Source organism: Watersipora subatra, chromosome 5 (assembly GCF_963576615.1).
Source record: "Watersipora subatra chromosome 5, tzWatSuba1.1, whole genome shotgun sequence".
NCBI classification, from domain to species: domain Eukaryota; kingdom Metazoa; phylum Bryozoa; class Gymnolaemata; order Cheilostomatida; family Watersiporidae; genus Watersipora; species Watersipora subatra.
Genome location: NC_088712.1, coordinates 37,938,532 through 37,954,596, shown reverse-complemented (window position 1 = coordinate 37,954,596; position 16,065 = coordinate 37,938,532). Strand labels below are relative to the sequence as shown.

Genomic DNA, 16,065 nt, shown 5'->3' with positions numbered 1-16,065 from the left:
AATGTGAAGAAAGAGGTTGTTTTGGTTACCAACTTGAAAAAGGTGACAGTGATTTTAAAAGTGACGACAGTGATTTTAAAAGTGACGACAGTGATTTTAAAAGTGACTATTCTGACGACAACTTTGTGTGGTAGGACCCCCATCTGCTGTATTTCTTACTAATGTACAGTTGCAGTACACACACAGTTTTAAGTTTTGGACAATGCATATTTGCAGTAAGCGCTAATTTGGGGTTTTCAAGTAAGGTATCATAGAAGTAACATGCACATCAGATAGCATTCAGCAGTTTGCTGTAGGTATGCAGTTGAAATAGCAGTTCATGTAAATGTTTACTGCGCATTAGAAGTGGTAATGCACCGCACAATTGCTGTTTAGCCTACTGCACTGCTACGATGCAGTGCGCGTTACGACTGCGCTGCTATGATGCATTGCAATAGTAATGCGTTACTGCCCTGCCACTGATATTAGTGCTGCCCATCTGGTCATTTTTGCTAAAAAAAGGAAATCTTTAAGTTGCACTAAATTTAATGACTGCTGACCTTAATTAATTGACACTAAATTTAAAGCATAAAATTTAATGACTGCATTATTGCTGACTGCTGCCGCTAGCATTACTTCATCAGAGTCTGACTGGCTGCTCCTCTTTCGGTGTAACTGTCAGACTCCGCAGGACTGCTTGTGTATAGTATAATGATATCCTATTATTATTAGTATTATTGTTATTATTATTGTTATAATTTGAACACTCAGAGGTTTCCATGTGTCATTTTGACTATTTGCAGAGCACTATGGGAATTAAGAAAGTAGTAAATAACAAAGTGAAGCCTCTCGAGGTAAGAGTTGTCTTTTCTATATTTTTATGATAATTTTTATGGTATTTATATTAGAGAATTGTTTGAGGAAACATTACACATAAATATTGCCAGAAATATTAGTGACTACAAATTCTAGGCCGAAGTGAATGCTACATGTATCTGCATGAAAAGGATGCTCTATACTCGACAAGGAATGGCAGGTGTTTATCAGGATTGATTTTTTCTTTGTTGATTAATAAGCATCGTGCAGAAATGTTTAACTGAATATCCGGACACAATATCACATATCAGCACAATCCACTGACTCAGAAAAGACGAACACCTAATAAATTGTGAGACACATCCTTTGCCTTGTTTCCTTGGATCACCTACAGTGCCCCCGAGGGAAGAGATGAATATCAAATCACCATTAGTGGGTTAGCAATTGGTCATATATGCTAATGTATTAGGGGAGACGGGGGCACTCTGGGACAAAATTTACACTTTTGACAACCCATCGAATAATTTAATTGATAATGAGCTGAATTTTCTTGTGATGATACCCTCACATGTTGTCTATATAAATATCCAAACATTTCCCCCTGCTAATAGTAAAAAAAAATTTTTACAATGAAATTACCAACTCATGTTCACTGTCCCAGTGTGCCCCGCATCGGGGGCATCCTGGGACAGCGGCCGGGGCACTGTAGGACTATATAATTACCTACTGTCTTCACTAAAGATGGTGCATAAAAGAATTTTAGTCAAGTTTATTGTATAATATAAAACAGTGTAGAACAGTAATTAGTAGTATGGTACATTACAAACAAAACTACAGTATGATGAGGTGTACACGACCAAGTCAACTAAACAGCAGAGAAGTGCGGTAAAAACAAATATGGAAATCCTCACATAGCTAGAAATATTGTGCTAAACTAATAGGGAAGGCCATTCTCTCTGAGAGTCTGCTTGTTCCACCAGTGATATTCGGCGATGGAAGCTTTAATAGAATGTCACTGTGGTCGACTAGTGCTAAGTCTTCTGGCTCTGATTTAACAAATGTAGGCTTGGCACCAGGAACAGTTTTGAAGAACGACACACTTAATGTCATATCAGAACTCTCCATCCCGACGATGATTCCAACATAGTGCTTTACAAGCTTCTGTTTGCCAGTAACTGTGAACTTTACAAGCACATAATCTCCAGTGTTATATTCTGTTGAATCCGTTTCACTGTCCATTTCGACAACCCCATTATCTCCGTCATCCTCGCTAGTGTCCTCTTTCTCAAGCCTAGTGTTCAATTCGACCTCTTGGCGCTCATCCTCACTGCTATCACTGACCTCCACATCCTGAATAACCTTCTTCACTTTTTTAGATGTTTTCTTGGCCCTCTGTTCGTTGCGTTCCCTTTCGAGTCTTTCTTTTACTGGGGTGTCTGTCAAAACTAGTGACTTTGCAGTTTTCCTTTTTCTTTGGTTTTGTCGTGGAGGGGCTTTCGGGAATGGCCGTACTTCTAATGGTGTAAGGTCTTTAGGGGTAGCTACAACTTGGCTGGTTGATGGGGATGAATAGACTGGCTCTGCTGGTAGTGCTTGGTTCACTGCAGGAGCTGCTATCGGATCATCCTGGCTGGTAGATGGTGTAACCAAGTTCTCGGAAGCTGGACGGTTTGTGACTTCTGAGGCGAGATACATGTCGTCACCGAAAATGTCTGGCTTATACGGAAAGACTCCAGACACACGAAAACCGGATAAGATATTCGATGGTGTAAATGCCCTGTTGAAGCTCTCACCGAGTAAGGCGCCGATCTCATGTATGGATATTGTCCGGGCAGGATTATTCAACATCCAGCGCGTACAGCTGTCATTGTAGTAGCGCTTTAGGGGGCCATAAACGGTGCGGTCTAAAGGCTGTAGCTTGTGACTGCAATGGGGAGGGAACGTTAGTAAAATAATGCCTTTCTCTTTAGCGGACTCTATGGCTGAAATAGATACATGGCTTGTATGATTGTCCATGAGTAGCAGCACGGGATGATGATGAGAACATTTAGCATGCTTAGCAAAGTGCTCCAGCCATTGTAGAAATATCTCCTGATTCATCCAACCAGATACATGAGCGGCACCTCTGCTTCCAGGTGGGGTGCCATTTAGCATGGAATTCTTGAAGTTGACTCGTGGGAATATGAGGAATGGTGGGATAAAGGAACCTTGAGCATTAATGGAACCAACAAGTGTTACAAGAGTACCTCTTTCAGCAGAGGTAGCGAGACCAACTTGTTTGGAGTTTTTGCGTGCAATAACTTTAGGAGGCTTGTGAACGGTAGTCAGAGCCGTTTCATCCATATTGTAAATTTGATTGGCCTCAAATTTATACTTCAGAAGTACAGCTTCTAGGTTAACAAAAAATGCCGATACATTACTTCGATTAAAGCTAGTGGCCCGACTCAGACTCGTGGCTTCGGGTGTGTGAACTGACAAGTTGGGATGCCTTTTCATAAAAGAGTATATCCAGTCCTCCCCTGAAATCACAAAATGAGCTTTCTTCAATGAACAACCATAGACCTCAATTTAACGGCCTACTATGCACATAGGCCTAGATATTTATAAGGCTACATTCAGATTTAATAAAACGGTATGAGTATTTTTATTTAATCTGTGTTTGTTTTCTACTCTTTTCTTCAGGTCATTCTAAAGAACAGAGATAGCGAGAAGCAGATAGGGCTATTAGACTGTAGTTTTTTTTATAAATTAAGTACTAACCTGCTTTCTCGTTTTTATCCCAGAGGCTTGAGTATTTTAGATTTAGTTTTTTCGCGTATTCATACGCGAATTGGCGCATCATGACTTTGGTGAGGCCTGCGTGGTGTTTTGCTCCCTCAACAAGGTATGACTTCAGCATTACTTCGTGTTCAGTGGAAAACACACGTCTGTTGTCCCAATGTGGTTGGTATGTAACACTAGCTTCTCCAGCCTTACGTCGCTTCGTCACCGCTCTTGCCAGGGTTGACTTCGGAATGACATAACTTTCAGATGCGGCTCTTAGGCTTAGCTTGCCATCAATAACTTCTTTGATAGCTAATTCAAACACTGAATCAGCAATCTTTCCTTTGGCGCTGGTTTTTCTGTTTCGAACCATGGTTCCTACAATATTATCATCTCGGCTTACATAAAATAATGTTTGGGGCACAGCGGGACACGCAACGGGGCACAGTGGGACGCGTCCCACAGTGCCCAGCCAGCTTTTGTCCCACTGTGCCCCGCCTGATGATAAATTGGCTTTGGTGTCATATCTCCCAGAAAAAAAAACAGTGGCTACACTTGTAATATATAGGGGAATTCTGCATAAAAAGCTACTATGACTAGCATTCTTAACATTTGGTCATACAAATTCTAGTGCCATTTATGAAACATTTTCCCTGGGTGCAAATATTTACTTTTTTGGTGAAAATCTACATTTTTACTCACCTTGTCTAAAATAGGTCCAGCATGGAGATGAGAACAAAATGGCTTCCCTATGATGTAATTTCTTGTAAGTTTTCCCATGCTAAAGAATGAGAACAGAACACAACTCCCAATAATGACACTGTCCCACAGTGCCCCGTGTCCCAAGGTGCCCCCGTCTCCCCTACTCATAAGCATATAGAACAGCACAACACCGGGTGTTTGCAGAAATATCTCTGACCGTAACTGATAAACCACAGGTATTAGGTGAACAAACATAGATGCGTCTCGCCTGTTAACAATTTCTCTCTCTAATCCTTTTTATGGAATATAATTTGTTGTAAGTCGAAGACTTTAGGAAGCTTTATCTAAAAAGGAACTTTAAGTTTTTGTTAGTTTAGTAAACAAATAACAATTAATAATAATAATAATAATAATGATAATAATTATATATGATCATTTAGCTGTCTACCTCCACGTAGGATTAACTATGATAATACTTTTTATTAATAACTCCTATCCTTGTGTCCGGCGGATGCTCCTACCCGTGTGTCCACTGCATGCTCCTACCTGTGTGGCCACTGCATGCTCCTAACGGTGTATCCACTGCATGCTCCTACCCGTGTATCTACTGCATGCTCCTACCTGCGTGTCCACTGCATGCTCCTACCTGTGTGTCCACTGCATGCTCCTACCTGCGTGTCCACTGCATGCTCCTACCTGTGTGTCCACATGCTATGCCCTTCCACGTTTTTTGGCTGATTGCATCCAGACTTCACAGGTATATACTCCATGCCTTCCGACAAATAGCTAAAAATATTTAGTTTCCAAAAACTCCATTTAGATCCTGAGAACCAGCCTCTTAACCACCACCTGCGGCTGTCAGATTGAAATTGAAAATAATCCCGGACGTTGCCGGGCTACTGCAAGTTCGTATCAATGTATACTAGTGACAGTGGACTAGTTGGAGTAGTGTTGAAGAGGGAGGGAGAACACGACTTCTGCCCGCTGTATTGTAACGCTGATTAGTTCTTATTATAATATTCTTAGATAAAAATACAGTCATTTTAATCTTCAAACTCCTTAATTTTGAGGTTAACAATTTCACACCAAAGATTTCTCACATACGACTGTTTGTGTTGTCTTTCAATTGGCCATTGTACGTTATAGAACACCAATACACAAAAGAAATAATGATTATCATCCATTTCCATTAGTAAGTGAATGCCTACTGCTAACATACTACTAGTATGCCTACTACTAACATATGGGGTATGTGAGTAGTTTGTAAAGAATCAGCTGGCACAGCAAACGCAGATGTGTTGATAACAGTAAGGATAGCCAGTATGACTGATGTTTTATTGCTTCAATCTAAGAGTGTAGCCGTAATTTATGCTAGTAATATGCCATCAATATGTCGTAAGGCGAGAATCTACACGAGGTACATTTCTTGACTCCGTTTTATGTGAAATTATTGAGGGAGACAATCATGTATGTATATTTCTCAACTTCCAGGACGGGTTCATCACTCAACAAACTAGGAATAGTTCGAAATAGCATCAGTGCCGGATTCATTTGATTTAGGAGAAATTCATTCAGTTGTGCTCAGCTAACACTGCCATGGTATAGATGCAATTTTATTTGGCAAATACAAGGAAGTTTGATAACAAGACTGGCTATAGGAATGGTAGACAGTATACATTAATACAAATACACACAAACTTCAAATGAAACAAACAGTACAATAACATTTGCGATTGTAAGATTGTAGCAGTTAGCAATTATGCTAGACTCCATGCTAGACTACATGACTTCATAAGATTTCATTATAGTATAACTATCAAATATCAGAGAAAGCTATGACCAAAGTTGTGAGACAACTAACCATGTTCACTGTCAATTAGTTTTATTATAGTGGTAGACGAAACAGAATAATTCAATTTTTCATATTACTTTTAAACAATGTTTCATCCAATATTCTATTATTGTTACCACCTCAATTTGGAGTTGTCATCACATAGGCCAACAGAAGGTATGAAAAAATAACTCCGTGAGATGTTATCTATAATATTTTGCTAAAATTTATATAATCAATGAAACGAAAAGCACATTTGTTTAGCACCGAGTTCCTTCGGTAGCATAGCCGTAACTACTTAAAGTACAGCAGGTTGTTGTGAGAGAAGCGTATGAGATAAATAAGCTCAAGGACCTCAAACAAGATAGTTCTTATTAATGTGTGCCCGTGATTGTTTGTAATATTACAATTGGATAGCTATTCTCCAATAGTGTCAATGGTGTTATGCATGTTTTATGATGATGTACATTATTAATAGGAGATGGTGGTTTAAATCTGGCCCTTTATACTTGAAATAATATGTTAATATGATATTATGATGTGCTGACCTGTGGTTTACAACTGACCAGCAAAGTCAGCAACTGGTCAGCCTAACCAGTTGGAAACAACTGATTGGGCTGCCATATTGCAAACAACATGGTTTGTTGGCTGACCTACCATATTGTTGTCTTGTATAATAAAAAGCTAATGCTAGTAGCCTTGAGTTCACAGCTTATTGACACAGGAGTGAGTTAAACATGGTTTTTCTTTAGAAAGTTGTAGCCGAGGTTGCTATGACCGTGAAGAAGCTGAGTGATAAACAGGAAGCGTCAGAGATAAATGGAGATCACCTGGTGAATGCAATGAGGACTGTTGCGCACAGCTCACAGCAGATCGAGCAAATCAATAGAAAAATTGGAGTGATTGAGAGACAGATTCGAGATTCCGGACTCGGTAAGGAGATAGATTTGTAAGAGGAAGGGTCTGTGAACTTTGTGGAGATGTTATTGGCCATCATCCTAGTAAAGTCATTCCTAGTGGTATGTAGGTGAGTGAAATAGGTAAAGTTAGAATGACAGTATCATGGCTAGGAAAACAGTTCAAGATTCTTAGCTAAAGCCTGGTTCCCATATACGCCGCAAAGCACTGGCGACAGCACCGCAGGCTATTAGCGGTGAAATGGGAACCTACGCCCCGAGGACCGCGGGTAGTTGCAAGCGGCATCGCAATAGTTTCGCGCTGCTCAAATTTAGCAAAAGACCGCAAGTGAAACCTTCCCGAAATGCATTGTACGAGTAAAGGTCACCAGTATAGGAACGGCGTGGCGAGCGAACATTTTATTTGATTATGCAATTATGTTATTATTAACGATGGGGCTTTTATGTGAACAGATGCCAGCAAGCCTAGCGTCACAAGCGTTTTGCTGCAACATGTTACCGCCGGAGACTCACAATCGATATGGGAACCAGGCTTAAGACTGCATTCCTTAGTAAAAAGATCCCTTGAGAGCATTCAACCCTGGCCCTAACGGTGTCAATTGGCTATAGTCCAAACTGCAGTGGTTCAATTAATTTTACTTTTAAAATTTACTATTTCAATGGTTAAACTAAAACGCCCGTTTTGAGATTTTTATTCCTTGCTAAGGCTTTATAAAACTTGTCCCACCTTGCTACAAGATTACATTTCCTTTGAGATAAGTTCGCCTGGTTTTATAGACTCTTTATAAAAGGCTAAATTGTTTAGCAATGCTTGGTAATTGTCTTCTCATTTACTTTCTACACAACTCAAACTAGATACGCCAGTACGCTGGCAGTACTGCGCATTGTGAGAGATTATCCTGTGTAGCCAATAGGTGCATAGTTATTCTGTGGTACAGCAAGGTGATCAAGTGGCAATGTTTTTCCTAACGCTCTTAGCATGGCTTTGGAAAGACGAATGAGCTTGACTCTTATTATAGTAAAGATTAACAATGTCCTCTAGTTCATATTGGTAATTGTTTTCTCTAGTGAGCAGGATAACTCCTCTCTAGTAAGACAACTCAAACTAAATACTTTTTACGTTATAGGGTTTTTATGGCATACAAAGCGTAAAATACATGTAAATTGCTTGATTTGTTCCGAGATCTTCACAAACTCACCTCTTTGGCCCTTCAAAATGAACCAAAACTAAACAACTTCTTATCTCGATAGTCGTAGAGTAACACATAAACTAACACTAAGAATATTTTTTAACATTTTGTTAATTTTCCTTTATAATTGTTTACTTCCTGTCAGCACTAATGAACCATTACCAGTAGACCTTTAAAATATCTATCCAATGAGATTTGCTTTTAACAGTTTTTAAAACTTCTAAAATACCTGATGCATTTGTCTTCAATATATACATCCTTTTTTCTACCAAGTGCAACAAGTATGCATGATATTTTCAAAGCTAACTATGGAACTCATTATTCAAACCATATTTGAGAACTTCAGAACATGACGCTTTATGTTATATGGAATTTCTTATCTAATACGATGCAAAAACTTTACATAAATACTCTACGTTAATATAAATGTATGTAATCGGAGAGATTCTGCAAAATACTACGGTGTTTTATTGTCACTCTTATATCTAGCTAACAAACAACACTCATGGGGTTTAACACGCTGGTTTAACCAGCTAGCTGTCTTGTTGTTAGTTGTTATTTGCTTTGGTATTGTGGTGATTGTCGCTTCCATTGGCTAGAAGTATCATGCGATGCATCCAACCATGAAATGAAAAGGTTAGAAAGCTCTGCCGACTATCATTTTGTGTTGTTATCACATCTGCAGGAAAGTATTTGTGAATGAAGAGAAACTTTACTTAATACGGGCTCGTGACTAATGCTTGTCATTTTTTGATTTGTAATTTTATGCATCCAGGTTATATACATGTTAGTATGTTACCGTCCAGGTGTTTAGTTTTCTATACATGTTAGTATGTTACTATCCAGGTTATATACATGTTAGTATGTTACCATCCAAGTTAGATACATGTTAGTATGTTACCATCAAGGTTATATACATGTTAGTATGTTACCGTCCAGGTGTTTAGTTTTCTATACATGTTAGTATGTTACTATCCAGGTTATATACATGTTAGTATGTTACCATCCAAGTTAGATACATGTTAGTATGTTACCATCCAGGTTATATACATGTTAGTATGTTACCATCCACGTTATATACATGTTACCCTACAGGATGAATTTATTCGCGGAGTTATATTTCGCGGAAATTGTCACATCATGCATATTCGCGGATCAATTTATTCGCGGCTGAAAACTGTCACTCTCTATGAAGAGTTAACTCTATCACGTTTACCAATAGAGTTACCCATACGCATGAGCGCATTGCGTGTTTAGTTTTCTATTTAGCTTACAACTACGAGTGGATCGTGCTAAGCTATAAATCTTTTGCTGTGTTCAGAGGTTTTTACGAATATTCATAGATTTGGAGGCCTTTGATGAACCAACAGTTTGTGGTAAGTAATGAGTTTTTTTGAAACAATTTACTAAATTAGTGGAATTTTACTTTGGTTCTTCGGTAAAACGCAATATTTATTTTTTTCCATCCCTACCGCTTCATTATTTGTTTTAGTGTGAGAGAGATTTTTCATCATACATGCAAGCACAATGACTGCAAGGGTGGTATATGTCATTCTTAGAAGATCGCCAATCATTCAGGGAGGTCTGGAAATTGAGGTAGAAGTGACCGCAGCTTTTTACGAGGAGAGTATATCTGTTTTAAAAAGGGAACAAAAACGCCTTTACGAGCCCAAATCTTTGGCCAACCGGCGGAACTTTGCAATAGTAAGCCACGAGGAGAGTTCTGATGATAACTTCCTTTCCAGCCATGTAGTAGCGAGAGAATTACCTTTAATTTCTACCTAGGAGTGACAGCGATATAGAGTTGCTATTACCAAAATAACTAGTCAGAGAGCACCATTACACGCTAGTATTCACTTATCATGAGTATCAGTTTAATTTTATTGCTGTAGACAACCGCCATATAGACTAAACTGTTTATATTTACTCCATTCATCGTTTGTAAAATTTTATTTGTATTTGAAATATTTTATTTATATGCTCAAGTTTGTAATAAATTATAATATATCTATACATGAAATAAAATATATAATTTAATCATGTTTGCGGCAGCGATATCAAGGAGTTGTTGTCCATGAAGGGATTTAGATTGACTGGTTGCTTCTCTGCCAATATTCCTGCCTGGATGAATATTACTACTTTTCTCTAGTTTTCGTAATCGGAGTAGGTGGTTTCATTCTCAATCTGCAGTAAACACAAAAAAGAAAAAAATATTAATAAGTGTTAAGGAAGTACAAAAACAATAGCTGAAGTATTTAATGAAAGCAATGATATACAGCCCCCCTGATATACAGGGGGGCTGTATATCATTGATGAAAGCGATCAGTTTTTAAACAAAAGAATTAACTAATGCAGTTAATTATGGAAAACGTATTTGCACTGCAAATCAAATACATACCATAATGTCCAGATCAGAATCATGATCGTCCTCAACTTCGGTATTAGAGATTGATGGAGTTGATTTCAATGTAAAAAGACTAGGAGATGACGAAGCCATGCCGAATAACTTGTGAAAACCTTGAATAATTTTGTAAAGTTTGATGCAATGGCAATAAAACTCGAAGCCCGGCGATGATTTTAAAGAAGTTTTGGAACTCAGCTACGTTTAGTACTTCTGCCTAGCGGCTATTTTTGCGATGACGCCATTCTGCATATCTTGGGACAACCTTGAATAATTTTGTAAAGAAATGTGATGCATTGGCAACGGTGTTAGCTCAAAGCCCAGGCAATGATTTTAAAATGGTTTTGGAACTCAACTACGTTTAGTATTTATATTAAAAACTAGCGAGCAGCTAGTTTTTAATTTGGTGCAGTAGTTATTCTCCCTTGTGATTGAAAATAGAACTAATTATTCACGGAATTTAATAATTCGCGGAATTGACTGTTCGCGAAATCGCGAATTTTTATAACCAACGAATATTTTCATCCTGTAGGGTAGTATGTTACCATCCAAGTTATATACAAGTTAGTATGTTACCATCCAGGTTATATACATGTTAGTATGTTACCATCCAGGTTATATACATGTTAGTATGTTACCATCCGAGTTATATACATGTTAGTATGTTACCATCCAGGTTATATACATGTTAGTATGTTACCATCCAGGTTATATACATGTTAGTATGTTACCATCCAGGTTATATACATGTTAGTATGTTACCATCCGAGTTATATACATGTTAGTATGTTACCATCCAGGTTATATACATGTTAGTATGTTACCATCCAGGTTATATACATGTTAGTATGTTACCATCCAGGTTATATACATGTTAGTATGTTACCATCCGAGTTATATACATGTTAGTATGTTACCATCCGAGTTATATACATGTTAGTATGTTACCATCCAGGTTATATACATGTTAGTATGTTACCATCCAGGTTATATACATGTTAGTATGTTACCATCCAGGTTATATACATGTTAGTATGTTACCATCCAGGTTATATACAAGTTAGTATGTTACCATCCAGGTTATATACATGTTAGTATGTTACCATCCAGGTTATATACATGTTAGTATGTTACCATCCGAGTTATATACATGTTAGTATGTTACCATCCAGGTTATATACATGTTAGTATGTTACCATCCAGGTTATATACATGTTAGTATGTTACCATCCAGGTTATATACATGTTAGTATGTTACCATCCAGGTTATATACATGTTAGTATGTTACCATCCAGGTTATATACATGTTAGTATGTTACCATCCAGGTTATATACATGTTAGTATGTTACCATCCAGGTTATATACATGTTAGTATGTTACCATCCAGGTTATATACATGTTAGTATGTTACCATCCAAGTTATATACATGTTAGTATGTTACCATCCAAGTTATATACATGTTAGAATGTTACCATCCAGGTTATATACATGTTAGTATGTTACCATCCAAGTTATATACATGTTAGTATGTTACCATCCGAGTTATATACATGTTAGTATGTTACCATCCAAGTTATATACATGTTAGTATGTTACCATCCAGGTTATATACATGTTAGTATGTTACCATCCAGGTTATATACATGTTAGTATGTTACCATACTTGTTTCTGTAGTCTACTAAGTTGTCCAGGCTGTTCTTAAAGATGAACTGACACAAAACTTTAGTAAATTTTATCAGAAAGTATCGATAATTTTAAATTTGTTGCGATTATTTTTGTTTGAGGTAGTTTAATTGCCAGAATGTTTCATGATTTAAATCGACTAAACTTCATCCTGATTAAAATGTTCAAAAAAAGTGCAAAATGATATTACTAGTTGTTATCGTTGATACCGGCAATTGCGTATACACGGATCTCTTCTCTCTGTCTCTTTGCAACTAGAGATGTCATAATCTCAGTCTCGCTTGATCTGAGCGATTTAACCGCAATCAAGTTTTGTCAATTTTAGTCTTGAAACATCCTGGCGATCAGATGACCTCAAACATTAAAACAATCGCAAATGATAAAAAACTATGATACTTTCTGATAAAATTTACTAAAATTCTGCGCAAGTTTATCTTTAATGTTGCGTAGATTTTAACAGCTGCTAGTAACGGCAGTCAGTGCAATTTAATCGTCAGTCGATCGTTGTTAAGAGGTGATTCTTCTAAAAATTTAACATAACCGAACTTTATCATTTTTGAATGTTTCGTTCTTAAGCAAAGCATTAAGTTTTTTCAATATGTCTCAGCTTACTAAATACTTTTACATCAGTTGTCGCAAGTCATGGAACCCATCATAATAACGACAGATTTCTTTAGTGACCATCACTAAAGAATCACCTTTAGTGACCATCACTCTGCGTTTCTCACTGACTCATTCCATTCCACACGATTACCTCCATTTGCTGCGTTACTCCTTACGCGTATTAGCAACTATCTCGATTTACTTCTCAGGAATTGCCTGCTCTTCATTTATTGCAGACAGAGTTACAGTCATAGAATCCCACTCCCAGAGCATCAGGAGAATTAATGAACAGCAAAATGAAATGGAGAAACGTATGAAGGTTGGCACAATAGAAAAGTGGGCGTTGTACATTTCCTGAATACTTGAAAATTTGCACTGTTTATGTGTTAATGAAGCCTAGATTCCAGCTAGATTTATGCTCTGCGCTAATTGCTACTAACTCTATGCGTGTTTGCTATAAGAAGTGGTCATATCTTACTGTGTGATATATTTACACCTGAACATCATCACAGCACAACATACTAGTGTAAAACACAAGTACAGCTACGCTATTGTCCATGGTTGAGGGTCTCCGTTATGTGTGAGTCATTCTTGTTTGACTCCACCTCTTTGGTTTTCCTCAGCTGGCTGATGTACGGCTGGCGCTGTGCTCAGAGAGTGTGTTCTGCTTGGCTGACTAACCTCGGTGGTGGCATGGCTCCTTTAACCATTTGGTGTGATAGTCTGTGAATGCTAAATGTGCTGCGTTGTTACCCTTTATTAGTCTTCAGTGATTTCGATTGAGTTCAGCATATGGATAGGATTCCCTCTGACAAGTTTACATATCGCTTGATATCGTTTAACACACTCATTGTCTGGCCGCATCACAACATTTTTTATTTTAGGGTCAGGAGTTTGCCTCCTATGATGGAGTGCTCATCTGGAGAATCAGCGATTACAAGAGAAAGAAATCTGATGCTATCAGAGGTCGGCAGATGTCAATCTACAGTTATCCTTTCTACAGCTCTAGATATGGCTACAAAATGTGTGCAAGGGTTAGTGTTGAGTTCTTGGTGAAATATGTGAAGAATGAAAAAAGATCTTATCAGAGGGTACTTTGGGATTTGAGTCTTTTTTTAAATTAAAAAAAATTAATCTATTATTAATATAAATTAAAAAATTTTTTTTTTCAAAACTGTTACAGGCATACCTCAACATTGGTGTGTCCCAACATATAAGAAATTTGAGATACAAGGAATATTCTGAGCAAATTTTCGCCTCGAGATACTAGACAAATTTGAGATACAAACATATGAGGCAGTTCTCGATATACCAGCTAGGTGGCTGAGTGTGCAAGAGGTCGCTTACAGGAACAGCATCGCTCGGTCTTTCTTGTCGGATCAGTTTAAAAAAGTCATAAATAGCCTGTTAAAAGTGAAGATGAAAGCGAGTTGAAAAGAGCCACACAGGAAGAAGAATAAAAGTGAAACATTAAAAATGAAAACTCAATTTTAATTTTAATTTAAATGTGTGTTTAGAAAGTTAAAAAATTCATTTTAAGTTAAATTTATAGTTAATGTTATGTTAGCGTCACAAAAGTGTAGCGCTCCGAATGTGTTGCCGTCGAGTCTTTCATACACAGCCGTTAGCTATTATTGTTTGTCTCAAATGTACGACCTCCATACAGCAGTGTACATTATAATGTTACATTTTATTGCATACGGTAAAATTTAGGTCGGTGTTTGTTACTTTGTAACCGTAGATGGTAAATTTGAACAATTAAAAACATATTTTTTCATTTTAATACACTGTTTTTTAAAGGTTTTTCAGAGGATGGGAACAGATTACCTTGTATTTAGTTATTTATTTAGAAAATATTGATTTGAAACACAGAACTGACATACGAGATCAGTACCGAAGCACATTTAAAGATGTGGTTGCGTCAAATTTGAGTTGATTTTAAAAGAAACTATTCTCCTTTGTCTATCAGTTGATATGTTGTTTGTTGTGTTAGGCGATCTCATTGTCAAGATATTTGAAGATTAAAATTGAAAAAATTTGATCGCGATAAAACGCTCAGGCCAAAAAACATGCCAAGACTTTCCCAAAATGATGTAACGCGTGATACAACCTGTCTCCATCTCTCGTATTCATATCGGCTATTGCGATAAAGGTCTAGTCCTACACAGCTCTATTGGCATATATTTTATCTTGTACTTGCTCGTGTTGGCGAGAATAGAATTTTAACTCCAGCTACAGATATATTATTACCAAATGCCTCAAAGGCCTCAAACAAGGGAAATTAAAAACTTGTCATATTAGCTTCTTCTAAATGCTGTGTAAACATCTTAGTACCGACTACCAATTCTACCGGTCTATGGTAATTCTGTCAAGCAAACTATGTAGAACAAGCTCTTTGTATCGGCACAGTTCCACCGCTACCCACACTAACGATATACAGTCTCCTAAAGTTCCGCCCACATTATGCCCGTCGCCTATCCTGGGAGTGGGGCTGTATATCATTGCCCACACCGAAAACTAGTTTCTTACTACCGTAAGTAAAATAAGCAAGCTGAGTCTTTGAAATGTGGCGAAACCTACTACATCCCTGAAAGTCATAAACATTGTATAGTCGACTGTCAACGTTATCGAGTCATTATTGGTATCAATGTGTAGAAAAAATTCACTGGTCACATTTGATTAGTTGATTCAAGTACTAAACAAATGGTCGAGCTATGCAAAATGCCTGTCCATTCAGCTCTGATTGCATTTCATAAATCCATCTATCAGAAATGATTTACACACAGGTGTCAACATGGCTATGATGCATTCAATGTTCTGCAAAACATGTTTTGCATTGTCTTCAACAATATTTTTTTATTATTTAGTTTTTACAAGCAAAAGAATTGTCATCTCGGCATAAATCTTTTATTAAAAATATCCATCAAGTCGTGGCCACTCAAATGGTTTCAGCTGATACAATAAGACAAATTCATCTACTGCAGCAAACTCAAACAAAACATCTTGGTTATTCAACACACATTCACGACTCTCTTTCCCATTTATGGCAGTTTCCACACTGACAAAGCTGCTTCGGCTGGTGGGACCACATAATCATCCTGTAATCAATAAAACAAATGCAATAAATATATGTCATTCATAGATATGTCGTTCTAACGGATATTTACTGAAAGCTT

General features: G+C 37.4%; 2 protein-coding genes across 3 annotated transcripts in view; both read left to right on the top strand.

Moving 5' to 3' along the window:
* LOC137396365 (TNF receptor-associated factor 3-like) overlaps positions 1-16,065 on the top strand; it is a 30,719-nt gene that overhangs the window by 7,001 nt on the left and 7,653 nt on the right. For both annotated transcript variants that reach the window (XM_068082610.1, XM_068082609.1), the window contains exons 2-5: positions 783-833; positions 6,844-7,024; positions 13,126-13,208; positions 13,774-13,923. In XM_068082610.1, the coding sequence (XP_067938711.1) occupies positions 789-833; positions 6,844-7,024; positions 13,126-13,208; positions 13,774-13,923 (459 nt within the window). In that variant the 5' untranslated portion in view covers positions 783-788. The remainder of the gene's footprint in view (positions 1-782; positions 834-6,843; positions 7,025-13,125; positions 13,209-13,773; positions 13,924-16,065) is intronic.
* LOC137396362 (TNF receptor-associated factor 5-like) overlaps positions 1-16,065 on the top strand; it is a 147,060-nt gene that overhangs the window by 123,420 nt on the left and 7,575 nt on the right. The gene's annotated exons all lie outside the window — the stretch shown is intronic.